We start from the raw sequence: 26,540 nt of genomic DNA, 5'->3' as shown, positions 1-26,540 counted from the left end.
TATTTTAGTTGCACTGGGTCTCCGCTGCTGTACACCGGCTTTCTCTAGTTGGAGAGAGCAGGGGCTACTCTCTAGGTGCGATGTGCAGGCTTCTCGTGGCCACGGCTCCTCTTGCTGTGGAGCACAGCCTCTAGGCACACGGGCTCAGTAATTGCGGCTCTCAGGCTCTGGTGCTCGGGCTCAGAAGCTGTGACACGTGAGCGTAATTGCTCTGCAGCATGTGGGATCTTGCTGGACTAGGCTTCCAACTAAAGTTTCCCGCATTGGCAGGCCGACTTTTTTACCACTGAGCCTCCAGGGAAGGCCAGCATTCTTTTTTCCTAACAAACTGTCCGATGTGTTTCTTTCCACCCACCAGGCATACAGCACCACAGTGGGTAGCATAAGGGAGGAAGAGGAGAACCAGCAGTGCCCGCCTGGGGCAGCTCACAGTGCAGGCTGCACCCCAGGCAGGCTGGAGGCTGTGTGTGACTACTAAACATGGCAGGAACTAGAGGAGGGCAGCTCTTCCCCATTTTAACTTGTACAGCTATTTGGAGACCCTCTCAAAAGGACCGCAAACTTTAAAATGCACCATTTCATCCCTGTCCTTTAGGCAAGAAAAGACCAGAACATCATCGTCTATTTTAGCTTTATTGAAGACATTACAGTAGACAAGTAGACAAACACATGCTTTATAAAATATACATTCTCAGGTGTGAGAAAATATAAATAGATACTAGGAAAGGGCCACACTGGACGACAACTTGGCTTATGATTCTCTTTACATACATCGAGTACCACGGCTGCTCAGACTGACATCCTCTGATGGGTAAAAAGCAAGGGGAAAGGAGAGGGGAGAAGTCGTCTTTCAATGGATCAAGAGGGCACTTTAAGCAGCCAAGAGATATCCAAGGAGCACTTGACCACCTGCTGATCAACTAGAGGTGACAGAAGATCACTTTCCTCCTTACATTTGAAAACAGGTTCAAATCAAGCTGTTCCTTTACCTTCACCCCACCTGTTGGTAGAGATTATTAGAACTGCTAAGAAACACTCACCATACAACCTTAAGGGAGGAGGTCCAAGTATTACTCCTCACACATGCACACAAACACACAAACACACACACACGTCCCTCACTACCCACAAAATCTCCAGGTGATTCATGGGCTTTCAGGTATTGTTAAGAGAAGTTTGTAACATCTCTCAATTCCGAACACATTATTTTTGTCGACAAACCAAGCAGCTGTGAGAGAAAGGAACTGAGGAAAGGAAGGCAGGAAGGGAAGGAGAAAGCAACGAGGAAGGAGGAGTAAATTCAGCTTAACTGATGTTGACTTAGACTGTACTCCAAACAAAAAAGTTTTAGGTTAGAAGCAAGAGGGGAAAACATCTGCCACACTGAACTAGGAAAGAGACCACATAATGGAAAAATGAAACGGTACCAACAGGTTGCCTAGCAATCTTAACTCAACTTTCTGAGGTCCAATTGCTTCACAATTACGTCTATAATTTGCATCAGAAGCAAAATAAGAAGTGGAAGATGCAGCATAAAGTGACAGCCAATTTACCTCTGTTACTTCGCCACTCTTTTGGCATTTCTGGGGCTACTAACATGATTAGAAGAGGCCACAACACACTTGGGTAAAACACTGGCTACAAAACTGAACACCACAATCCCCTTCCCATTCCCATGGAGTCCCGCTGACAAAGAAAGAAATGGTGGCGGGGTGGGGAATAAAAAAAAAGGAAACAGGAATAAAAATTAAAGAGTAAAAGGGTTATAAGCTGTAATATTTCTGTAATATTTTTATTATGGTAATGCCATTTGGGTTAGGAACATTATAGATTTTCTCAAAAGAATAAGCCCAGTTTCATGTTTGCCATTATTAACACAGAACAGGCTCCTTTTGTCAACCAAAGAACACAATCTTTTAGTTAAAAATATTTTTTTTTTAATTATACAGTAAACTTACTGTATACAAAGGGTTCTAAAGGACAAAGATTTCAGACTGTCTGACTGCTTCTGGAGAATTCCAATGATAAAATTGAAAGAGGGTTTAAGTCATCTTGTCCGCATTCCATTTCAATACAGAAATTTCTCCAATGCTCTTAACAGATGATTACTTAGCTTCTGTGCATACTTCTCCCATAAAAGGCTGATTATTCCTACTGTCAGACAAATCTAAATTTTAGAGTGTTAGGATATATAGAGTTATTGGCAAGTGTATATACTCTATTTCCCTGTAACTTCTGTCCCACTGATATGATCCCTGTCCAATGGAAGAAAAAGAATGCATCTAATCCTTGTTTCCTATGACAACCCTCTATATAACTAAAGACTTTATCTCTCCCTCTTCTTAGGAAAATGGGTAAGATTCTTAACGTTGCTTAACATCTCATATGTTTCTTTTACAACCTCCCAATGGGGCCACATGAAGGCAACTGTTTTTAAACATAACATTTACCTTACAGAAAAAAAAACACATTTACAGCATTATAAGATGGCACACTAGAGGGGACAGCACATTGGGCTGGGTTTCTGGTACTTCCTGTTCTACAGATTCACTTGCATCTAGGGAGAGCACATCAGAGGCTGAATGACAGAAAGCCAATGGGGTCCACTTGTAGACCTGTGGCAGGGAAGCTTGAAGTACAAGGAAAACATTATTTCTTCTTCAAGGTAGACTTACAGAATCAGTCTCAGAGGGGCACAAACAAATGAAGAGAATTTATGCATCCCTACTGATATGAAGTGGTAATTGGGTGGGGGACAGAGTATTTCTCTCGGCATTTGTTTGCCTTGCTCTTACAACATCTCTGATTAAATTGGTGGCAGGCAGACATTACACCGCTGGGAAGAAACAATGATGAGCCACTAATCCTGTTTACAGCAGAGCATCTGCTTATTCAAAAACATGCAATGATGAAAAATTTCAGGAATTCCACCTCCTAAGGTTAGAATTTATTACATTTACTATTTTTAAGACCAGGGGTAGACTATCCCCATTTAATCAAATTCCCGACTACTTTTTTAGGCAAGTGTTTTCATTTAGGAAAGCTAGCAATATCTGGGAGGACATCTCAACCAGCTGGCAATAGAGGAGCAGCCTGACACCAGTGGCAGCAGAGGGACCACTGCTGAAGGAGAGGCAGCAATTGCAGATTTTAAGTTTTCTAGAGCACTGGTAGTGTCCTCTCACATCTAACAGCCGACGCTCTTTGCAGCCTTGCTCTAACTCCACCTTTTTCACTGAAGAAAGTCCCTCAGAATGTGAGTCAGAGTACTATAATTAGAAGAATGACCTTGAATACATTAGAAAGGTGAGTCATAAACTGGTCACATATTAGCAGTGGCATACCTCTCAACAAGATTCGGATACTCTGGTGTGCTGTAACACACCAAGGGTAGTTCTCAATCTAATCAAGATTCTTCACTTTACTGATACTGTTTTAGAAGCTGAAGGTTTTTTTCTCCTCGTGAAAGGTTCTTATAGCATTACTCTTGCTATAGAGGAAATAAATCTGGCTCAAGTCAGAGTAAGCAGCATCACTCCTGTTCTACTCTAACAAATATTTCATGAAAGCAGCTTTTTATTAGAGTAGATAATCCTCCTTGATTCCTGGAGGGACCACAGATTCATAGAATGTTACAGCTGGAAAGGGCTTCAGAGCATCTAGTAAAACGTCATTTCATAAATGAAGTCAGGCTGAGAAGTAGAGACTTGCCCTTGGTTACACAACTTGTGAGCAGCAGAGCTAAAACTTAATCAGGTTTCTTGATTCTAAGTCAGCCCAGTACAAGCTACATTGTTAATTCAACCTAGTAAGTAAGAAGAGGGATCCAAAATTGAAAGGAGAGGAAAACAGTGGTACTTAAGAAGCTCAAAATGAAAATGAATGAGGCTATTTAAAAAGGAAAAAAAAAAAAAAAGAAAGACATGGTGTTATAAAACAGCTAAAAAAGTGCTGCTGCCTAAGGGACAAAAACAGGATTGAAAACTAGTATGAAATTCAGCCAAACTTCCTGGCAAAGAGCTGAGAAATTACATAAAGTTTAAAACCCTTGAAATGTACAATGACTTAAAAATTGATATTTTCATTTAAGTGACTGAATTCATCTAGTACATAATTACTCCTCACTAAATTCAGAGGACAGAATCTGACAGCCTTTCTTTCTGAAAGCAGAAAGAAAGAAGAGCTTTAGTTCATTACACTTTATTACAGCACTAAGTCTTTTGTTAACATAAAGCTTTTTGCTATCAGAAATTCAAGAAAACGTTTTGGCTTAAATAATCACTTGTACAAAACAAGGACCATGCTGAAGTTTTATGAGTTTCTGCATGTTCTTCCCCAAAGCAATATTCCCTTAAGATATACTGTGCATTAGTAGAAGAGATATTAAACTGTTTAAAACAAACACACACACAGAGAAAAAAAGCAATCTTTGGTTTCCTCATCAACAAAGTACTTTGCTCAAAGAAGATATTCCCAAAACAAGTGTTCCTTTATCTGTGTGTATGTGGCAATAGCAAGACTACTAGTCTTTTGAAAGTCTTTTTATGCTAAAAAGATTATATTACCTGGCACTTGTAAACATATGACAAATGATTAGATGTATGAATCTTTAGGTATCAAGAAAGTGGTTAATTACACCAAGATTTTGTTTGTGTGTATGCAATCACTAGGTACCGTGCTTCTATAGTTATTATACTTCTTAACAAGTATGTATTCAAAACTTGAAACAAAATCTTTGGATTCACTAAACCAAGCTGTACAAAATCTGTGGTCTGAGAAGCTGTTGTCAGTATTATAACTGGATATTATATATATAATTTTAGCATATCAAAAATATTTACATTGCAACACATATGATCAGTGAATACAAAAATTATTTATAAATGCACATATATTTACAATGAGACCCCTGGATGACAGGGACCAAAAAAGAGAGAGAGATTCACAAGAATACAAAACTCTTGACCTGGTAATAGCTGGTCAAGTCTGGGATTCCTGTCGACGACCTTGAATATCAAAGCCCCACTCTCAACTATATGTTTAAAATCACTGCAGAATCCCAGGCACACTTCCCAGGGGCCTCCAGAGTTATTTCTCTTCCTTGGAAGGCAAAACAAAATGGCGCTGTTTATTGAGGGTCATTCTGCAGGCTGAGACAATCCAAGGTGCTAAGCAGCAAGGAGACTCTCCCTAAGGGGCCATGCACACCTGGGCACATCCCGGCAGAACCATCGCACAGCGCTTCGTCCTTCATCTTCCTCTGCCCGGGCTGCACATTTCCTATTAGATGCACCCATTTCTGTCGGCCGTTCTTACCCTTTCTTCACCAAGTATCAGCCAAACGAATGCCTGGCCTACCTTGGTGAGGTCAGAAAGAGCTGTAGACTAAGTAAAGCAAATGCTGACTTTGGGGTTTCTTCTGAACTCTGAGGTAGTAAATACAAAATCAACTAATCTGAGTCTGCTGAAGTTGCATCCTAGAGTGAGTTTCATGTGCCCTCACTGCCATCGCGAACATTCCGAGTCCTACTAAAATCAAAAGTGTGGTCGTGCAACCTGTGACAGGGCGTGGGGCAAGTGGAACAGTCTGGATCACTCTCTGCCAGGCCCTCGTTTTGATGGAGTTGTGATGACTCAAGGACTGACTGCTGGGGAAAAGGAGGATGAGGCATACCTGGTTCTCTGCTTATGTTCCACAGAGGCCGCTGCAAGGTTTCTGAGAATGAAAGACAGTAATAATTACCAGTGGTGAACGGAAGTTTAAATTTTCTAAGACATAATTTTCTTCTACCCAAGTCTTCAAAGAAATAAAGATGCCCAATATTCCTAAATAAAAACGTTAAGATCAAATGTATACTTGCCATTTTTCTTTCAACAACCAAAAAAAGAAAAGAAAACAAAAACTGGAACTATGGTCTTTCAAACCCTTCTAACCAACAACCTCACCAGTTAATTCCTGAAATCGTGCTATGTGTCATCTACTTTCACCTATTATTGGTGTTTCTGCTACTATAAAAATGAAAGCTTAAAACTCTTTATACACAGGGAAACAGACTAAAAGAGAATTAGTATCCAAATAGTAATGAAAGTTGCATAATACATAGAAAAAACCATGGATTAAGCAGTCATTATATCGTTAAATAACAAATATCTATCTTTAAAAAATCATTTTAAAAATAACCATTCCCCTTCAGCTTCTAGCATGCCAGTAATTCTAAAAACAAAATAATAACCAAAAGCTGGTATTTTAAATCAGGTTATCTGTATTTTGGTTTAAAAAATATGCATTTCTCATTATTATTTACTGCAGTGGTGAGCACTTTCCCCAGAGAACATTGACTGAAAACTATTATTAACTTCATGGGGCTGCATTTTGAAAAAGGCTAGCCCAACATTCTAGAAAGGAACACTCAGAAATAAAGGTAAGACCATGTGCAAAATAAGCTAGAGCAGGGTTCTCGAGCTTTAATACGCATAAAATTACCTGGAGACTGTGTTAAAATACAGACTCTGGTTCACATGCTCTGCATCTCTAACAAGCTCCTAGGCAATACTAATGCTCTGGGCAACAATGAGCTACAGCACCCTAGGTAAGGGACAAGCAGCACACCAAAGCACTCTCATTTGCCGATTTCCTCACCTACAGACCAGATTAACAATACAGATAACCCCAAAGCTGGGGAAAGATACACTGCGTTGTCAGTTCTACTTAATATTTTCTGTGTGTACAGCTCTTCTAAGACACGGGGAAATGGAGTTAGTGTTGATGCCTTTGTTTCACGGACACAGAACTTTGAAGACGGGACTAATAACAGGATATTTCTCTCTGATCTGTCTGTATGCACCCTCTTCAGAAAACTTAGTTAAGAGAACAACAGAGCACATAGGAAAAGTCCATGCTATTCCATTTATTCCAGCCAGAACCATCCCTGGAGACACCACCGCACAACGCCTTCCACTGGAAACCTGCAGTGGCCAGCCCCACCCTGCTGCCAGTGCTCCTCCATTCCAGGCTGACAAGAGGGTGAGAGCTGATGAAGAGCCTGGATGGATAAGAAGACATACTCAGGAGTGCCCTTCATGGTCTAGACAGAGTTTCATTTGGCTTTGTTTTGATTTGCTTTACCGACTGGGTTGTTTCAAATGCCCCATCTTCACAAAACAACCTGTGTTCCTCTTCCTCATCTGCACAATACAACTGAAAGCAAACACCTGCCAAGTCATACTGACATTCAACATTTACCTGATATAACAGCAACCAAATAAAATGTTTTTAAATCATAGAAGCGAAAATATTCACCACATTATGCCCAGATTATTGTATCCTTGGTATTTCAGGTCTCCATTATTTAAATAAATATGGAAGAAAAAAGTACTGCCTATGTGAAACTTTTTATATAAACTTTTTCTGTAACTTTTCCTGAATCTTCAGAAATAAGATCTTGCTACTCCCACAAAAACTGTTTTCATCCTACAACTTCAGACTTCTTTCCATAAAAATCTCTGGCTCTAGTCTGTAAGTAGCTAATTATTACAGTATACCAATTTTTTGTTTCTGTCAAATGAGAGTGCTACGGACATGATAGAAGGAGAAATCAAGTAGGGGAAAGTGAAAACAAACCAAAACAACAAACAACGCTGTGCCCTTTACCACTGCTCATCTGTGTGGAGGAAGGTTTCTTCTCATTTATCCTCTCATGGTTGGTGGGAAAGGCAGATCTCTCTCTATCTGCTGATGACACCAGGCTCTCCAGGGTAGTGGCATCTTGGGGAGGATGTGCCAAGTAAGTCTCTTTGGGCATCTGGACCATGAGGCTGGACAGCGTCTGATCCAGAACATCCTCTTCAGTGATATAGGTGTACGGACAGTATTCGCGGGTCCGGGAGTAGATGTTAGCATTGTCATAACAATCTGAGCAGATAACTCGGGTGCCAGTGCCACCTAATGACAACATGGGAAAGAAACCAAACACCCTTCAGTTCAGGACTCAGTTTTGCCAATCATTAGTTTTCTCTAACAGCTGTCATCACAGCTGGCCTTTGTTCAAAACTTACATTATAAACATGATGAAGTTTCAAGGTCTTTCTGTGAATTAATTTATTTAATCCTTATAATATGCTTATGAGGTAAGTACTAATTATTATCACTATATTATACACGGAGTAACTACAACACAGAGAGGTTGGGTAACTTGCCCAAAGATGTATTGCCCATTGGAAAGCTGAAACTTAAACTCTGGTCCTCTAACCAGAGTTTATTCAGCACGCACGCTCTTGAATAGTACATTAAATCATCCTTGTCCAGCCTGAATAAAGTCATGCTAAAATCAAGAAAGCCAAGATAAGGTTGGCACTGTGCTACAAGACACATGTTTGGCTTAAGCAAACTAAAGCAGAGAACAAGAAGCTAGGATGACTTCACTTCACAAAAGCCCCTATGACTTTCACGAGTCAAGAGGTTAAGCAACACTAATTGCTAAAAGGACTCCTAGAGAAAGTTTCCGATGGTCACGGGTCCTGCCTGACAAGTGTGTGTTTGGTAGAAGTAAAAGTTTAATAATGAGCTCCCTGGACCATTAAGTGTTTGAAAATTGAATGATAAAAGAAAGGAAAGTAAGAACTAGACAGTGAGTTACTTATTCATGATCAAGCAACAGAATTGTCAGAATTGGAAAAGAACTGGAAGTAATTAAGTTTAACCCAGAAAATAGTGTTATTTCCTACCAAGTGCAAAGAGTAGAGGCTTTTAAGGACTTCGCTGTCAGTGCAGTGGTTAGAATTTGGTGTTTTCACTGACACGGCCCCCGGTTCAATCCCTAGTCGGGGAACTAAGATCCTACAAACTGCTGAGTGCAGCCAAAAAAAAGCTAGAAATACCATCCTTTCCATGGAAACTCAACAGAAAATCCAATTTGTGGATTTACATAGAAGTTCTAGTAACACCCAGTCTAAAAAAAATCCCTGTAGAAATGAAACAGACCTTCCATTTGATTAGTACTTGAAGTACTACACAGATTCATTCAAAGAATCTTTGAGAATCTTGAGAGAAATGCTTTATAAAATATTGTTTTATTTTTAAAATGAAGAAATTAAAGCTCAGATTTTAAATAACTTGTTCATGACCACATGGCTGGAAAGAAGAACTGAGTCAAACCCAATTCTATCCCTTAATTCTCCTCCCTGTGCTCTGTCACTCCCCATGGGAAGGGTGGAGTGGAGAAAAGTACTGTTGAGAAGTTAGGTTCTTAATTATTAGAACTTAATTATTTTATATCTCTTAATCATTATTTTATATCTTAACTAATTTATCTCTCTCTGATGCTCTCCAATATATACTGAGAATCATCAATACCCTTTAAACCTGAGTGAATGTCTACCTGTCAGCAGATAGAACAAACTTCCTGGACGTGGTCTGAAGGGTGCTCATGCCTGAAAAGGATAAAAGACACCTGAGAGAAGTTTCTAGACCATCTCTCTCCCATAACAATACTTTGGTTTGGAAGCCTTTGCTGTGTTCGCCAATCCCTTGTTTAAGAATGTGTTCCTCTGGAGTAGGAAATGGCAACCCACTCCAGTATTCTTGCCTGGACAATCCCATGGACAGAGGAGCCTGGTGGGCTGCGGTTCATTGGGTCACAAAGAGTTGGACATGACTTAGCACACACACAAGGAAATAATTACTGTATATGTGTCATTTTCTCTTTATCTGCTTATAATTTATATTTGTCATGTAGTAGAGTAGCTAATGATATGGGTTATAGAAACAGATCACCTAGGTTTGAATTTTTTCTCCCTCTCAATGATCACTAAGTGTAGTCATGTATGAATGTCTTAAATTTCTCTGTACCTCAGTCTTCTAATCGGTGCATTAGTGATTATACTGGTACTGAATACATAGATTGTCATGGGGACTGAGTCTGCAGATGTAAAAATATTTAAATGGCTTCTGATACATAGTAAACATCATTCAATATATGTTAACTATTTTTCTTTTTGAAAAAAAGTGTTCCTCCTTTCTGTCAAATGATTTTCTCCTCCATTAAGACTCTAGTCAATTTTCATCCTATCTTGCATGGATCCAAATGTTTTCATTATGTATCTTATTTTAAAATACTGCTTCAAGTTAGTGGGGAAGACTATCCACTGAAAACTAAACCCAACCAGGTAGGCTGAAACAGGAAGCACAGACAATGAAGAGTCATTACCATCAGTGCCTCTGTGTAAATATCCATTGGCAGGAGGCATAAGTTGCTGATGACTGCCTGCCTCAGAGTTGCTGTAGCCTTCCTGTGGCTCAGACAGTGTTCCTTGGGAAGACAAGTAGCTGGGAATGTCTGCAGGCAGATTGAGTTCCTCTGTAAAAGAGACATGTGTAACTCTCAAATAAAGTTAAGTAATTTAGGTCAACACTCAGGAGACTATTTTGCAAATGTATTCTACTTCTGTACTAGTGACCAGGAAAATGTCATGTACCCAGGAACTCAAAAGCTCTTAGAATTTTCTCTTAAAATTATTTCTCATTAGAATTCTCCCCCAAGCTTCATTTTAAAAGTACTAGCAAAAGAAACAAAACCTAAAGTCTGCAGTCCACAGAAGCACTTCCACACTCTATCTGGCTGCATCGTACCTCTTCTCTCACAGGGCTTCAGGGTGAGTGAGAGGTGTCAAAGACTAACCGCTGCCATAAGGACTCCACTCTTTCCCACAGGAAGATTACAAGAGAAATAAGCCTTAGGAATTAAAGAAAGAAGGTGCACTGCAACTGTTCATGAGAGCAAAGTCTGGGGGGACTGTCTAGAAATTCTTAAAATTATTCACTAGAGAGCTTCCATCACATCAAGGAAGCAGGACATTTTAACAGAAAAACTCTTCCTCTACCACACATAAAGTATCAAAACTCCTCACTACATTTTGAGTCAGACAAAAGCCACAGTGGTCAACCGGATACCACTTACCTGTGTTTGTAATACTATAGTCTTCGTTTTTCCTCCTCATGTGGTAAATAACAATGACCCAGATCAAAGAGGTGCCCACTACACAGCAAACCACAACAATGATCACAATGCCAACTGTGGTCCAGCCGTCATCTTCATGCCCAATGCTACTCTGGGAAGAGTCACAGTTGGGGGATGAAATCACATTGAGGTAAATGTGACCACGTTCTGTCCCAAGGGTGTTTGACATAATGCAGGTATATTTCCCAGCATCATCTAGCCCAGCATCTACGATGATGAGAAGCTGGTTGGCTGCAGCAAAGAAGTGCCGTTCTGTCACCAGCAAAGGTCCATCATCTTTGGTCCAGTTGAGGCGAGGGGCGGGACTCCCTCCAGCTATGCACTGTAATACTGCAGTTTCACCTCGGGTTACTGTCTTGTCCTCCAGGGGTCTAATAAATGAGGGTGTCTCTAACAGAAAGATACATTTAAAAAATATCAGGCAATTTTATCCTTAAAATTCTACTGAATTAGACTAATGAGGTTATGATGAAATAAACACTTTCATAAGCTCATGGGAGGATTAGAAGTTTTTCAGAAAAGCAAAAGCCTCAAAAAATCTAAATCTCCTCTCAGGAATTCTACCTAGAGCAAGCAATCCCAGGTGAAGAAGTCAAGATTCACACACAAAAAATGTTTATTACAAAATTAATTGTAATTTTTAAAGATGAAAAAATCTAGCAGAAAAATGAGTAATTTACAGTACAGTCACATATTTCATGAAGACAATGACAATGTAACCCTGTGATATAATATTAAGTGGAAAAAGTAGGTATACACAACCACATGAAGATGAGTAGTTTTAAAAAGTCCAGAATATATAAAAATCTAAACAGGGTTTGAGTGACTTTCCTTCCTTTTTTCAAATTTTCTGCATATCTTAAAATTTTTAAACAATAAGTTTATTTTCCTGGTTACACAAGTAGTTAAACAAACCAACGCATTTTTAAAACCCCTAACATCTGGAGGCCAAGAGAATTTGCCTTGATTTGAGTCCCATAAAGACAAATGTTCTAATAAGAAAAAACTGGCTTATCAGGGGAAATCTACAGGGAAAAGACATTGTACCAGAGCACAGGATTAACAGGAGCACACTGGAAGGAAAATGGGAAATCTAACCAGAAGACAGGTCTTTTCGCCTTTAATTATTTTTTTTTTTTTTAATGAAGTAAGGGGGAAAAAGTTAAATTGTCTCAAGTTCTCTGATGCAGTATGACGAAAATTCACTATGAACCGTAGAAAAAACATATAATGAAGTAGAAAACTGACAGAGAGAAACAGAACAGGGTACAGGGATTTGAATTTTCAATTCATGGGATAAAAATCTCCAATTCCGCCCTCAAAATTTCCCCAGATTTCAGTTAACTGTTCCACTAATATCCAAGCTTGACACATACCTGTATAAATTGGCAGAACAATGAAACAAAGATATAAGGATCGCAACTGAAATCTAACGTGAGATTTTTCTTGGCATTAAGACCAAGAGTTGATCCACAACAAAAGGACTCCCACAGAAGTATGGACCCACAAAGCAGTAAACATACCTAACACGATGAGCGAGGCATTTGCTGAGAGACCGCCTGCTATATTCTGTGCCATGCAGCTATAGATCCCCATGTCTTCTATTTTCACATTTGCAATGAAGAAGACATCATCCTCAGGCATGACATGCATGCGTCTCTCTCGAGCCGCAGGGAAGTCAGTACCACCATCTTTCTGCCAGGAAATCTGTGGTGCAGGGTGCCCCTCCGCAGCACATTCTAATCTGGCCATGGCACCAGTGCGAATAGTTAGATCCATTGGAGTTTTCAGAAAAGATGGCATCTCTGTTCCAAAAAAGATCACCAGAAGATAGTGGGTGGGGAAATATATATATACATACATACACATGCACACAAGGGAGAATCTACTAAGCAAAATGCCAACTGTTGTGCTGCTCCATTTCTTTGAGAAGACATGCTCTCTGCACTGACAATAAATACAACTTCAGAGGCCATCTTTTCTCTAAGAATCTCAGAGCATGGCGTACAGTGATGACTAACTCTTCCAGAATGCATGACAAATCTACCTGATCTCCTTGCCAGGGACAGAAAAAGCTGAGGCCATAAACTTTTCTGAACCCATATTTTAGCACTTAATATTTACTATTCCTTACTTAAGAGATGCATGATAAAAAAAAAAAAAATTTATGCCTTCAAACAGCTCATAAAACAGCCCAGAAGCAAAACACATGTACATCTTTTGGTTGCACAAAGCCTGAAGTGCTGTAGTTATTCAATCTAATAGGCAATAGACCAATCAAGCTGTTGTTTATTTTTTCAACAGACACAATGAAAAAGAGCATTATTTTCAAAAATGGTTTCACTGACTACATTTAGACAATGATAATGATCAACGGTCCCAGAAATGTTAATACTCCCGGTTATTGAATGGCCCTGTGAACAGTATCAGGAATAAATTTTATAGTTTTCAGAGCAGAATTACAGTTCTAGAAAGAAAATGAAGAATTAAAAATATTTTTTTTTTCAAAAACACAAAAGAGAGTAGTTCATCTCCTGAAACCATGGAATTCACCTTTACCCCTCAGTCAAAGACTAATTAGGGACAGCAAGTGGGTAAATTAACAATCCAGCCTGTATACAACCATAATCCTAAAGACAAAAACAGTAAGGACCCTCACCCAGTGTCAGGTTTAATGTAATCTTCTTGGTCAAAAGTTCAAAAATTAAACATGAAAAATCCTTCTAACTATAAAACCATCAGGGAGCATAATTTCTTACCATTCACAGTCAGTTTGGCTTTATGAGAATAGTTAGAACCGAAGTGATTAGTAATAATACACTGATATTTTCCTTCATCTGTGAAATTCACACTGAAAAGGTGTAGGACACTAGTATATTCCAGAGCTTCTCCAGCCTGCTGCTGATAACGAACAAAATTCTCAGTGTCAGCATCATACAAGACTTCACTGTCTTTGCGCCACAGAGCAGACATGGGTGAATCACTGCTGCTCACCGCAGCGCATGTCAGAGTCACATTCACGCCTCTCAGAGCAACTGTGGTTTCAGGATGAGTTCTTATCTGTGGCTTGAGCAAATCATCTAAGAGGAAAAAATACAGGGCAGGAGCCAAGTCACTTATTTATTTTTGCTTCTACAGATTCAATTTAAAAAAAAATAATATAAAACTGTATGTTCTGTTGACAAAATGTCGTAACGTTGAAAGGGCCTACAGAACTAGAACCCAATTCCCTTATTTCAACATGAGGAAAATGATGCCCAGAAGGGTCAATGACTTGCTCTAAGATAGATAAATCAGCAGCTCAGCCTGGAATGGAACCCAGGTTTTCAAACTTCAGGGCTTAGTATTCTTCCCACCCTCCCTTACTGTCACTTATGCTTAGAATGCACTATCTTAAGTATTACCAGTTACTGGCAAAAGCAAAAACTTAAATTAGAATTTTAAAACAAGTTTTAATTCTATTACCCTTTGTATGTATGTATATGTATGTGTTTGTGTATATATAACATATATAAAAATAGATATTCTATTAATAAAACATTCTATCTGAAAGTACTTTGTACATAACTTTCAACTAAAATAGTGAAAAATTTCAAATATGTCAAAAGTCCAACTGAAGACTGGCTTAGGACTGGCTAATAAACTATAGATTCATAAATAATAATATGTTATTGAATTGATTCAGAGAAGCAGGTATATGAATTTTTAACGAAATGTCTTTACTCAGTAACATTTCACTGTGTCATGTATAGGGTATGTTTACATTTAAAACTAAGTAAAGTTAGAAGGGCATTCATGGCAATGTAGCTAGGCTCTTTGCTTTCTTCCTTAAAATTTGTTTTACAAATTTTACAAATTTAAAATTAGTAAAAACAAGTTAAGTATTTCATGCACCTTAACTTCCAAATGTCCTAAGCATTTAAGTGATCTGGCAATATACAGGTATCTAAATGCTACAAGCAACACAGATACACTGATCTAAAAGTTCCATTGTGTGAAAGTTAAGAATTACTTTAAAGGAAATGTAAGTGTAAAAGAAAAATCTCCAAAATGAGAATACAGATGTATACTTGAAATGGCGATTAAGCATTAGAATTAAGATAACTCGTCTATGACAACTTGTCTATGTCCCCTCTTCTCCTCCAAAAAACTGCCGAACCTTGCTGTTTTGTCTTAAGAAAATGTATTAAAAGTAGAAAACAAATGAAATTGGTACATCCATACATTGTTGGTGACCACATAACGTAGTGCTATCTGTTTGAAAACGCCTGGGAGCACTTCTTCAAGATCTACTAAATATAAAATCATACTTCTGAATGAACTCATGAACAAACAAACTCATACTTTTTGATGCCAGAATCTTACTAGTTATTTACTCTAAGGCTAACAATCCCCTAAAAAGAAAAGGCTTACATTCATAAAGATGCTATTATACTGTCATTATTTTAAATGATTAAGAATACACAGAGGAAAAGACTGCCTAAGTTATATTAAGTCAAAGAACACAAAATTTAAGCTACAATTACAATATTAGAGGAAAAAAGTAAAGAAATGGAAACAAGCTAGTGGGAAAGCCTTCTACTTTACATTTTTTAAATTCTGTTGTTAAGGCAGTAAGGAATAAGATACGAAATTTAAAACAAAAATACAAACCACAGACAAAATCTTTCAGATCCACATTCAGGATGCTTTGCCCTGCAAGCCATTCAGGGTGTGCACAGCTTACATTCACAGAATGTTGAAAGTTATTATCAACCAGCCACTGAAGCAACCACTTCGAATGGCAGTCACAGAGCAAACTGTTTGTGTTCAGAATCCTGTAGAAATAAAGTGGAAAATAACTGCTCTTTATTTTTCATTCCAAGTTTCTCCAGCATTAAAAGCTTACTACATATCTATTCAGATTTCTTGCCAAAAACATGCCTAACCTGACTCTAACCATAAGAAAACAAATTCAAGCGGTCAACCTTGTTTCCTGAAATATGACAGTGTGATGAAAGACAATAACAGAAGGTGCTGGGGAATAGGGGTAAGGGATCTATTTCTAGTCTAAAGGAAACTAAAGAGTCAGTACAATCAAATGTAGAGTGAGATACTTCATTAAGAAAATACATCTACAAAGGATATTTTTTGGACACTAAGGAAATCTAAGTATTGACTGCATATTAGATATTATTTTATCAATGTTAATTTCATTAGGTGTGATAATAGTATTGTGGTTATGCAAGAAAATAACCTTGCATAGGAAATACATGCTAAGATATTTTAGGAGTAAAATGTCATGATGTCTATAGCTTACTTTCAACTGGTTAAGCAAAGTAATAGTATATATATGTATATGAGTACGTGCGGAAAGAGGGAGAGGGATGGAGAGAAAGGGAAGGAAAAAGAAGGAAGGAGGGAGAGAGAAAAATATGTAACAAATTTAGCAAATAGTTCAGAATTGATGAATGCAGGTAAATAGGATATGGATGTTCACTGTGCCTTCCTTTAAATTTCTGAGGTCTAGAAATTTTCCCGAAGAAATTTGGGGAAGAGCTTACTATATATATTAGAACAAAGAGACAACTTTGTTGTGGAGAGGGTATAATTATTCTCAAATTATTTCATCAAGATTAAAAACATTTCAGCCCTGTGGCAACATGTACTACAACTTAAACTAAGAACCACTGAAAAATGGTTTGTGGTCATAATAGGCCTATAAAATACATTTGAAAAGTCAGCGTTTTCTTTTAATCACCCTTGGAACCAGGGAAAGCAAGTGATTTTGACAATATTATAACCTGCTTTGTGTGCATCTCTAAAATCCTCAGGCAGTTTAACAGTTCGGTATAAAAATACCTAAGATCTGATTTCAAAGAAGTTTCAAACAGTCTTTAAGGGTACCCCAAAAGCCATATTTTATCAAGGGCCATTTTAAGTAAGCAGGCCAAAGACTACCTTCTGCATTTAAGAATTCTTATGCTATACGCATTCATTCACAGAGAAATATCTGAGACTACTATATGCCAGGCACTGTTCTAGGCTGTGGCACCATCGCCCTCTCAAAGCTTGTATATTTAGACTCAAGCAATAAACAAACAAATGCAAAGTGGAGTTACAAAGTTAAGTCCTATCAAGGAAAAACAAAGCTGGGCAGAGACAGAAGGAAAGCAGCTACCACTTAAGAGACAGCAGCTACCAGTTTAGATAAAGCAGTCAGGGAAAGAGTTTTTGAAGAGATGGCATTTGGGCAAAGACCTAAAAGAATCAAGAGAGCAAATCACGTGATCTGGGTAAGAGCGTCACAAATGGAGGAAACTGCACAAACACCTTGAGGCCAATGCTTCGGAAAAGCACCTACAAGGAAAAGCTCCAGGAAAAGAAAGGGGGCCGCTGACGCCAGAGCACAGAAAGTGAAGGGACAAGGATGGAAATAAGCTCTAAGAGCTGGGCAAGAAGGACCAGGCCATGCAAGCGCTTTATAAACTTAGGAAAGAACCTGAGTTGTTCTTTTCCTACATGTGCTGGAATACACTGGGAAGTTAAGAACAAAGGAATAATACGGTCTGATTTACGCTTTCTTAGGTATAATGTAAGCTGGCTCATGAGACCTGGACTCATAACCTAATTTCACTACTTACCTTAGACAAGATACTGAATGCCTCCAAAATCTGTTTCTTTTTCTGGAAAATGGGATTGAGAATGCCTACCTCAAAGACTGTTTTGAATAAAGCATTTAGCACAGTGCCTGGCCAGATACCACAGAATCCACAATAGCTCACTTCACTTCCACTTCTTTTGCGTCTTTCCACTCTTCACAAGCTAATGAACCCTGTCTCGCCAATGGGGTACACCCTGTGTTCTCTCCACAAGTATATGGAGATATATACATCAAATACTAACAGTGGTTGTCTTTTCAGTACTGAGGATTCGGAGTCTTTCTCTCCCTTGGTTTAATTATAAAATTTTCTACCATGATTATATAACTTTAATGTGAAACAATTTTTAATTTATATTTGACTCTCCCATCTCCCCTCAATATTTTTGCAAAGCACTGGGAAGGATACAAAAAAGTATTAAGAGATATTTTAATAAATGGTGATGTCAAATTCAGTATTATAAACATGACTTAAATTTAAGAGCAACTAAAGCTTATCAGAAAAAAAAAATCAGTATTAGAATTCCTGCATTAGCAGCCTATTGAAACCAACTCACAAAATTACCAAATGACTCTCTTAAGAATGAAACTACAGTATTTGCTTTCACCTACTATATAAATTATATTTAAAACAGAGTTCTCTTTAGAATTAAAACTTTCTTGCTGGCCCTCAGATTATCACAACTGAAAACTGGTAATACTGATACACTGTTATACAGTTAAGTTGTGCCTTTTCAAGTTCAAGTGGCCTTAAGAGAAATAACTTAAAGTATGTCAAGAGACCAAAAACAATAAAAAGGCACTTTAAAAATCTGGCAAAAAGTGACAAAAAATGATCTCTATATTTTAACTTTTGCTGTTATCTTAGTTATTCATCTCTTACTGGGTGCCAGGCTCTGTGTGAAACATCTTCTCAAAAGCTTTCTAAAGCATTTGTGGGGGGAATCCTAACTATTCATGGCCTATTAGGCCCTACATGATCAGGGCAGCTTAACTCTCTGCCCTCATTTCCTACCACTTTCCCCCTCGCTCTTGTCTTCCAGCCATACCCAGTGTGTCTGCTATATTTCAAACACAAAGAGCAAGTATCTACCTCTGGGTCTTTTCACCTGCTCTTCCCTGTGCCTAGAATGCCCCTCACCCAGTATAAAATGCCTTGCCACTTCATCTCACTCAGGGCCTGGCTTTAAGGCTGTTATCTTTAGGAAAGCCTTCCCTTACTATTTCAAATAAAAACCCCTGTCACTCTGTACCACCTTTGACCCAGTTTTTTCTCCAGAACATTACCTGATGAGATATCATATGCCTACTTGTTTGCAATTTATTTCCCTTTAGAATTCACTGCAACATGCTGTGAGGACAGAGGCTTTGTCTTGTTCACTGCTGCATTTTTAGCATTTAGAACAGTATCCTACATAGCAAATGACAATAAATATTTCTCGAACAAACAAATTATCTCATTTTATCCTCACATAACCCTGAGGACAGTGCTATTCCCACTTTGAGAAGGGAAACTGAGTCTTAGGCTAAATACATAGCAATAAAGAATGGAACAAGAATCTAAACCTAGACAGTTTGAACTCACATACTTCCAGTGTATCGCAAACTATATGTGGAGAAGGACCAATTATTTAAATTCTCAATCTGTTTTGATCAATACTTTTATAAAATTCAACAAAAGTATCATAGTAATGTCGAACTGTTCTTAAAGTTTCTAAGACCGTGTGTTCTGAATTTCTGTCCTTATCGCGTCATGAATCCACTCTGAATTCACAGACCTCCCTTTGAGCAGCCTTCTGGCAAAGCAAGATAAGTTGATATACCTCACTGATTCTCACCAGTGGCTAAATATTCAAATCACCAGAGCTTAAAATTAATAGCAGTGCCCGACTAACCACTCTTCCCCTGGGAAATACCCCCCTAGGAAATAAGAATAATTTTTTTTTAATCATGAATAAAAAATGGTTAAAATGATATGTATTTTTCTATCATAACTATTCAATAGTTTCGGAACATTTTAGTAGTTTGAACAGATTACAGACATCCTCTCTGACCGTTAAAATGAAAGTGCTGTATCACCTCCAAAAAATTATGTAATATCTTAACTGTAAGCCACCCCAAGGGAACACATGTCTCCAATAGTCCAAAAAAGAAGAAGGGAATAAAGAAGGAACAGAAGGATAAACATCAAGCATGAGCAGTGGTGCTAAGGTCTCTTTTAACTATAAGCAGCAGCAGCATAGGAAAAGACATAGAAGGTCTTAGAGCCACACACTCTGGGCTTTTCAATGATGAGTTATTTTTAAATTACATCCAACCACCAAAATAACTGAATGTTACCGTTTTCTTTTTTCCTGCCTGAATTGTGTGCTTTGGGAAATATCTGGGTCACATTCATCACATGTACACAACAAGCATGGAGAACTAATTAGTGACAAAAAAGACTTAAGTTACTTACAATTCTTTCAAGCGAGTCTGGGAAAAAGCATTTTCTTGAATAGACATTATAGCATTGTTGTTCAAATCTCTGAAATGAAGAGAAATGAAACATTCCCAAGTCACCATTTCTACAATTAAGTTATATAAACCCTTTAAATGGTCATGAAAACCTCTGCTAACAGCAAAGATTATTTATATACTAGTCAAAATGAATGATAAATACTCACAGATGCTCAAGGGACTCAAGACCAATGAATGCTTTCTTTGTAACTGATTTAATCTGATTTCCTTGTAAGATTCTGAAATACAAACAAACCTTTCTAATAAAGCTCTCCACTAAACAAAATTAAGTTCATTAAAATAAACATTTACCTATAAAAAGTGAAAATAAGCATAACATGCATTTTTAAGAAAGTTGTGAATCTTTATTATGAACCAATGCAAAGCATAGAATAAAGGCGTCTATTAACATGTTGGTGCTCAGTGAGGTACCTGTAAACAACTATCCTGACCACAGATAACGCTTGTGGTTTTCAATAATAAACTGGATTATATTCCCAGTTTCTCCCTTCTCACCAAAAGGTCACTCAGTCAAAGAAATTCAGGCAAGTGTGAAGCCTTGGAGACATTCTTAATGGGAGATCTAAAATATCACTTGAGAGAATTCTCTTTTGCTGGTTAAATTACTCATAAATCTCACATGATTAAAAAGATCACTGGTTCAATTGTGGTTTCAGCACATTTCTTTTACTTAAACTGAAATTTTAGTTCCACAAATAACTTCTCTTTAAGTGACCTTAGGAATGCTCTTTCAGAGAAAGTGCCCCATCACACACACAGAAAATAAAAAGAGAGAAAGAAAAACAAACCAAAACACAAAAACATTAATAAACAACAAAGCTTCTTCCTTTAGTGGATGAGTCAGAAGGCTGAGTTTCTAGCCATAGTAAATAGATACAATCCAATCACATTTACAACTGATTCTTGACCTTTGTAAACATACATAAATGTGAAAACTACATACAATTTAGTGAGACTTGTGAGTCCAGCAAAGGCTTCACTAGCATCTTCTATGGCCCATGAAATTTCATTGTTTCTTAAGTTTCTACAAAAATGTCAAGGATAGACAGGTTATTTTAGTCAGCATGACCATCACACCATCAGGCATCATCCTGACATAGCAATGCTAATTTTGACCCTTATATTAAAGGTTATTTATGATAAATATTCAATTCCTCTTTTTAAAGAATACTGAGATAAGCATGCAAGCGCTCATTCTCATAAGCTAAGAATTAAAGCCAACCTTGATAAATACATTAAGCAACCTGCTAAGAGTATTAATCTTTCTAGTTAATAGCCTATAACTGTGTTAGCATATTAGAAATTAATCAAGGACCTACAAAAAGCAGGAGGAATTCAAGATGCAAGGTGTATGGCTTACCAATCTGATTTCAGACTGATGGGATTTGGGGTGACCCGCACCTTCCCCTGAGACCTCAAACCTGACAAAAACTAATGTCAATAGAGAGCTTCACAGCTCAACAGCAATTAAACATGACCCCTGGGAAGAAACAATGATATACCCATGTGCTAGAGTGATCACTCTGCTCTCTTTAGAAGAAAAAATATGGGTCTTTAAAAAATCCATTCTTCCATTCTCAGAAGGTGCAACTGCACTGCATCCTGTCCTCATGCGGGAGATCCAGTTAAAGACATTTAGTCACTCTTGTTCCTTAAGTCATCTCAGAACAGAGCACAGAGCTTTCTGCTTTGTAAGACGTATGTAGAGTTATGTGAATAATAGTAAGGAGATAGACCACTCTTCCCATTTAGCTACGTCTTTACTTGAAGTGGAAGCTACAAAAGATCATCTTATTTTACCAAAGAACAAACAACTGATGGCTCAACTCTGCAGGACTCTGCACTCCTCCACAGAACTCACTCACCAAAGTGAGTGACAAGTATATCTACTCCGGCAAGAGCACTGATCCAAAGCCAGAATATTTCAGGTCTGTTCCTAATTCTGCCTTAACTATCTTTGTAGCATTAGTTATTACTGCTGCAATTACTTTCCTAAGCTTTAATACTAAAAGCAATAATCAGTGCTGTACTGAAAGAACCTGTCTGCCATCCCATGCACTGCCAAAAGGCTACAGCTGCTTCTAATATAAATTCCTAAAGAAATAAATTCCTGAGATTGCACTGATCTAATTTAACCTCTGATAATGTAGAAAAAAAAATAATCATTTTTAATTTTTCAAGGTCAAATCTAAAGGAGGACTATTTCATTAAGTTAAAAAAAAATCACACACACACTTGTGCACCCATAGACATCTTCACAAAATCATCACACTTTGTCACTGATGGTTAGGTCCCAAAGTTCGGAACCTGCCTCTCTTCTAAGTCCATTTATCAACTAACCCTGATGACCAAAGAGTCCCCTATTCAGGAACCTAACAATCTACAAATTCTACTGATTATTCTTACTTTATTATGCTCTATGTTTGAGATTACTGTATCTCATTAAAATATCTCTTCATTCAATTATATTCCATGATGAAGATAAAACATTCAACTTAGAGAACCACAAAGCTGATAATGCCTTTTGCAACTATCTAATCCTATGTCCATCCTTCACTGAACAAAAAGATAAAGAAAAAAAATAACACCCAGGAAAGGTTAAGTGATTCTGTTTGTCTGGCAGTAAAGTAAAAAATCACACGAGCTTTAGTATAAAAAAGACCTGGGTTCTAATCCTGGCCCAAACATTTACAAGGGATGTGACTTTAAATAAATCATTTTAATCTCTCCAAACTTCAGTCCTCCAATATGGAAAAGAGCAATAATATCCTAATACTCTGAAAGCCCTTGACCCATATCAGATCATTAATAAATGTTAGTTTTTTCTGTCCAAAATCATGCAGCAAATTGTTAACAGTAGCAGGTCTCCGGCCAGGGGTGTTCCCATAATACATCCTGCATTCTTCTGAATGAGAAGCGGTAGTTCTGGAATACGATTATAGCGGAAGGTCAGAAGAGTAAGAAAATGTGCATTCTTGACACTAGCAACTGTGTATTATTCCACAGTAAGAGATGATCTGTTGTTTAGTTAACTCAGAATTCAAGTAAAGCTAAAATCACTAGAGATAAGTAAAATTTATGTATAGGGATAGAGATAAGCAAGACTGTCTTGCCCCATGGCACAGGAGAGAAGAACTGCAAAATATTAACATACATAAATTTGTAGATTCATTAGTTATTTTGCTTCACTGCTTTAAAAAAAAGTCAGCAAAAAAAACCCCAAAAGGACAGATGTACTTACAGTGTTTGCAGATTGGAAAGAAACCTAAATACACCATCAGCAATGTGAGTGACTCTGTTGTCCCCTAAATTCAATCTCTCCAGTAAGCTCAGACCCACAAAGGCAGATTCATCCAGACGGGTCAACTGGTTATAGGACAAATCACTAAAAACAGGAAACATGGTAAACAGAGTAGAGAATTCACTCTCTTTCAGTTCAACTTTCATATTCTTACTCTACTTACATGATAAATTTAGGGCTTTCAAATTTCTAATAAAAAGGGATATTAGATTTCATTACTAGCCATGGGAATGACTTATTCAATCTGCTCTAGTCTCACAGTCCCCCACTGAAATCCCATCCCACACTCACAGTTCAGACAGTCTTTGGCAGAACTCCCACGCATCAGGGCTGATTCTTTCAACAGCATTCTGGCTCACATAGAGCTGCTGTAACATTCGCAAGCCGTACAACCAACCCTTGTTCACTTCTGTAAGGTTATTATGCTCCAGTTCTCTGCAGAATTAGAGAAAGAAAGGAGGAAATATGTTTCAAACAAGGCACTGCGATGGGAGATTCCAAAATCTTCATTAAGGCTTGAACAGAGAGTGATACACTTTTGCTCAACCCAAGCGAACAAATTCTTTTCATAAATATGTTACTTTAGATTTAGTGCAAGAAAGCGGTGAGACTGTTTAAAATGTATCTATAAAACAAACTCACCAAAAGATATAGTATACCTGGTTCTAGGTAAATTCTGATAATTTTCACCTACCAAACTATTAAAGGAATATAAACATTTTGGATGAAATGTTTGGAAAAATGATAACAAAAATACTGGTTAGATAACAAAGCTTAAAGTTTAACTGATTTCACATAAAAGCTAAAATACTTTGTTATAATTAAAGTTACTATCCTAGCTGTTTAGCACTGAAAAGTCCAAGATTCCTTTCCTAACAATCTCCTATTCCAGTTCACAGTACTTACAATTCTTCCATGTTATCCAAGCCAAAAAAAGCTCCATCCTTTAGTTTGCTAATTCCATTCCGCTGCATTTTCAAAGATCTTAAGGAGTCAAGCCCTTGAAATGTGAGACCCTCCACAACTTTAATCCTGTTTCTTTTAAGTTCCCTTTAAAAAAAATTGTTTTACAGTCAGAAAACTGGTTTGCTGCTTTGCCCTAAAAATAATAAAAAGAAACAGACACTATAAGAAAAAATGATCTTCTTATAATCAATCTATTCAGTTACTCACAAGAACTGGAGGTGAGGTAGCTTGAAGATCTTGGGTGGAATCATGCTAATTCTGTTCCTGTTTAACTTCACCACTAATAAGGAACTTGACAAATTATCAAAGCAACCAGCCTCCAAGACGGTTATCCTATTATTACTCAAATTCCTAAAATGAACAAGGTAATGACAAAAAAAATTTAATGAAACTAAATCAGCATTCTACCACCAGGAAGCTGCCCCAAGTCTATGACTGAGTCCCAGTTCTACCACTTAGCAACTGTAAACAACTTTACAAATCATGTAACTGCTTTGTGCTTCTTCAACACAGAACAAGGGTAATACCTACTTCATTTGGGCTGAAACAGTGTGAACATGTTTTGTAAACTGTAAAACACTGCTGCTGCTGCTGAGCTGCTTCAGTCGTATCCGACTCTGTGCAACCCCATAGACAGCAGCCCAGCAGGCTCCCCCGTCCCTGGGATTCTCCAGGCAAGAACACTGGAGTGGGTTGCCATTTCCTTCTCCAATGTATGAAAGTGAAAAGTGAAAGTGAAGTCGCTCAGTCATGTCCGACCCTAAGCAACCCCATGGACTGCAGCTCACCAGGCTCCTCCGTCCATGGGATTTTCCAGGCAAGAGTACTGGAGTAGGGTGCCATTGCCTTCTCCATACATACTAATTATCATCATTACCACACAGAGTAAGCTGCTATTTAACAGACCACTACCATTTATCTTTTACAAAACTGTTAGCAAAACACAATCCACAATTAAATCTCAAAACTTGCCCTGGATACTTAATATTTTCTGTAAATAGGGTACTCTTTCTTCAAGGGCAGGGAAAAAACCCAAAAAATCTAACGTAGGTTTGTTTCACACAAGCAAAATCACAATAAACAACAGACATTATCTGGGTATCAATGAATAATAAACATGCACTTCAAAGTAAATCTAGTTTAAACTCTTATTTTACTTACAGATATTTAAGCTGCATTCGAGGAAATGAAGATGTCTTGATTTCTGATATTAGATTTGAGCTGAGATCTAAAGTCTCGAGAGCAGGGTAAAACTGGAACACTTCTGCATTTATTTCTGCGATTATATTATGAACTCTACAAAACAAAGATTACATTGAAGCTATTGCCAGGGATCCACCCTAGAGCACAAAAATAACTACGGTTAAAAACAAGGGTCCCTAAAACAAAAATAGAAAAACTGTGTACTATTCACAATTTAACTAAAAGACCTGACATCTTATTTACTTACAATGAGAGGAGAGTAATATTAGAAGTTGGTTCTCCAAAATACGGGATTTCTGTTAGTTCATTATAATTCATTTTCCTGGATAGGAGGAAAAATAGATTTAAAAATTTACTGAGGGAAATGTTACCTCTCGAGTTCTAGTTTCTAGCTAATACATATTCTTTAGAATAGATGCCACATTTGGAAAAAAGCCTATGACCGAGAATGAGTCAGACTAAATGTATTCTACTGAGAAACTAGAAATTTTAATTAACAAGTTTTCCTAGTATAGAACTATAATTTGATACCAACATTTGAAACGTTAGGAAATATTTTGCAACACTATATATTTTTAATTCCCAGCAAGGTTCTTTCAATAGTTATATTAGTTATTAAATACAGTTTTAAAATAAACACACACAAATTTTTTTTTAAGTTACTCAAAGTTAGAGAAAGCTGTTTGAGACCACAGACCTAACAGATTATCTCAGTTGTTTTAGTAGCAAATCTAATGCAATCACATTTCACCAACCTGGTTTTCAACCTAGAATACAGCAACCTCAACATCTAGAATACAGAAAAGAAGCCAGGAGTAAAATGCCTCCAATCAACCAAATGAAGTAACGAAGTCCATGAAATATATAATAAAGTTCATGTACTTCCCACTGAGCA

General features: G+C 37.6%; 1 protein-coding gene across 3 annotated transcripts in view; it reads right to left on the bottom strand.

The window, feature by feature from the left end:
* The window catches only part of LRIG2 (leucine rich repeats and immunoglobulin like domains 2), a 64,088-nt gene continuing 38,162 nt past the window's right edge, over positions 615–26,540 (bottom strand). For 2 of the 3 annotated variants that reach the window (XM_018045929.1, XM_013962524.2), the window contains 16 exons: positions 25,893–25,967; positions 25,604–25,738; positions 24,650–24,793; positions 24,383–24,526; positions 23,768–23,911; positions 23,417–23,560; positions 21,119–21,199; positions 20,322–20,393; positions 20,114–20,182; positions 15,669–15,832; positions 13,775–14,095; positions 12,539–12,820; positions 10,956–11,405; positions 10,206–10,355; positions 7,652–7,942; positions 615–5,716 (listed from right to left, as the gene is read on the bottom strand). In XM_018045929.1, the coding sequence (XP_017901418.1) occupies positions 5,490–5,716; positions 7,652–7,942; positions 10,206–10,355; positions 10,956–11,405; positions 12,539–12,820; positions 13,775–14,095; positions 15,669–15,832; positions 20,114–20,182; positions 20,322–20,393; positions 21,119–21,199; positions 23,417–23,560; positions 23,768–23,911; positions 24,383–24,526; positions 24,650–24,793; positions 25,604–25,738; positions 25,893–25,963 (2,889 nt within the window). In that variant the 5' untranslated portion in view covers positions 25,964–25,967 and the 3' untranslated portion in view covers positions 615–5,489. Of the gene's footprint in view, positions 5,717–7,651; positions 7,943–10,205; positions 10,356–10,955; positions 11,406–12,538; positions 12,821–13,774; positions 14,096–15,668; positions 15,833–20,113; positions 20,183–20,321; positions 20,394–21,118; positions 21,200–23,416; positions 23,561–23,767; positions 23,912–24,382; positions 24,527–24,649; positions 24,794–25,603; positions 25,783–25,892; positions 25,968–26,540 lie in introns of those variants that run through there. The other variant, XM_018045930.1, reaches the window with a different exon arrangement.

This window comes from Capra hircus, chromosome 3, assembly GCF_001704415.2.
Source record: "Capra hircus breed San Clemente chromosome 3, ASM170441v1, whole genome shotgun sequence".
Lineage (NCBI taxonomy): Eukaryota > Metazoa > Chordata > Mammalia > Artiodactyla > Bovidae > Capra > Capra hircus.
The sequence above is the reverse complement of the archived record's forward strand: the minus strand, read 5'-3'. Positions and strand labels throughout refer to the sequence as shown.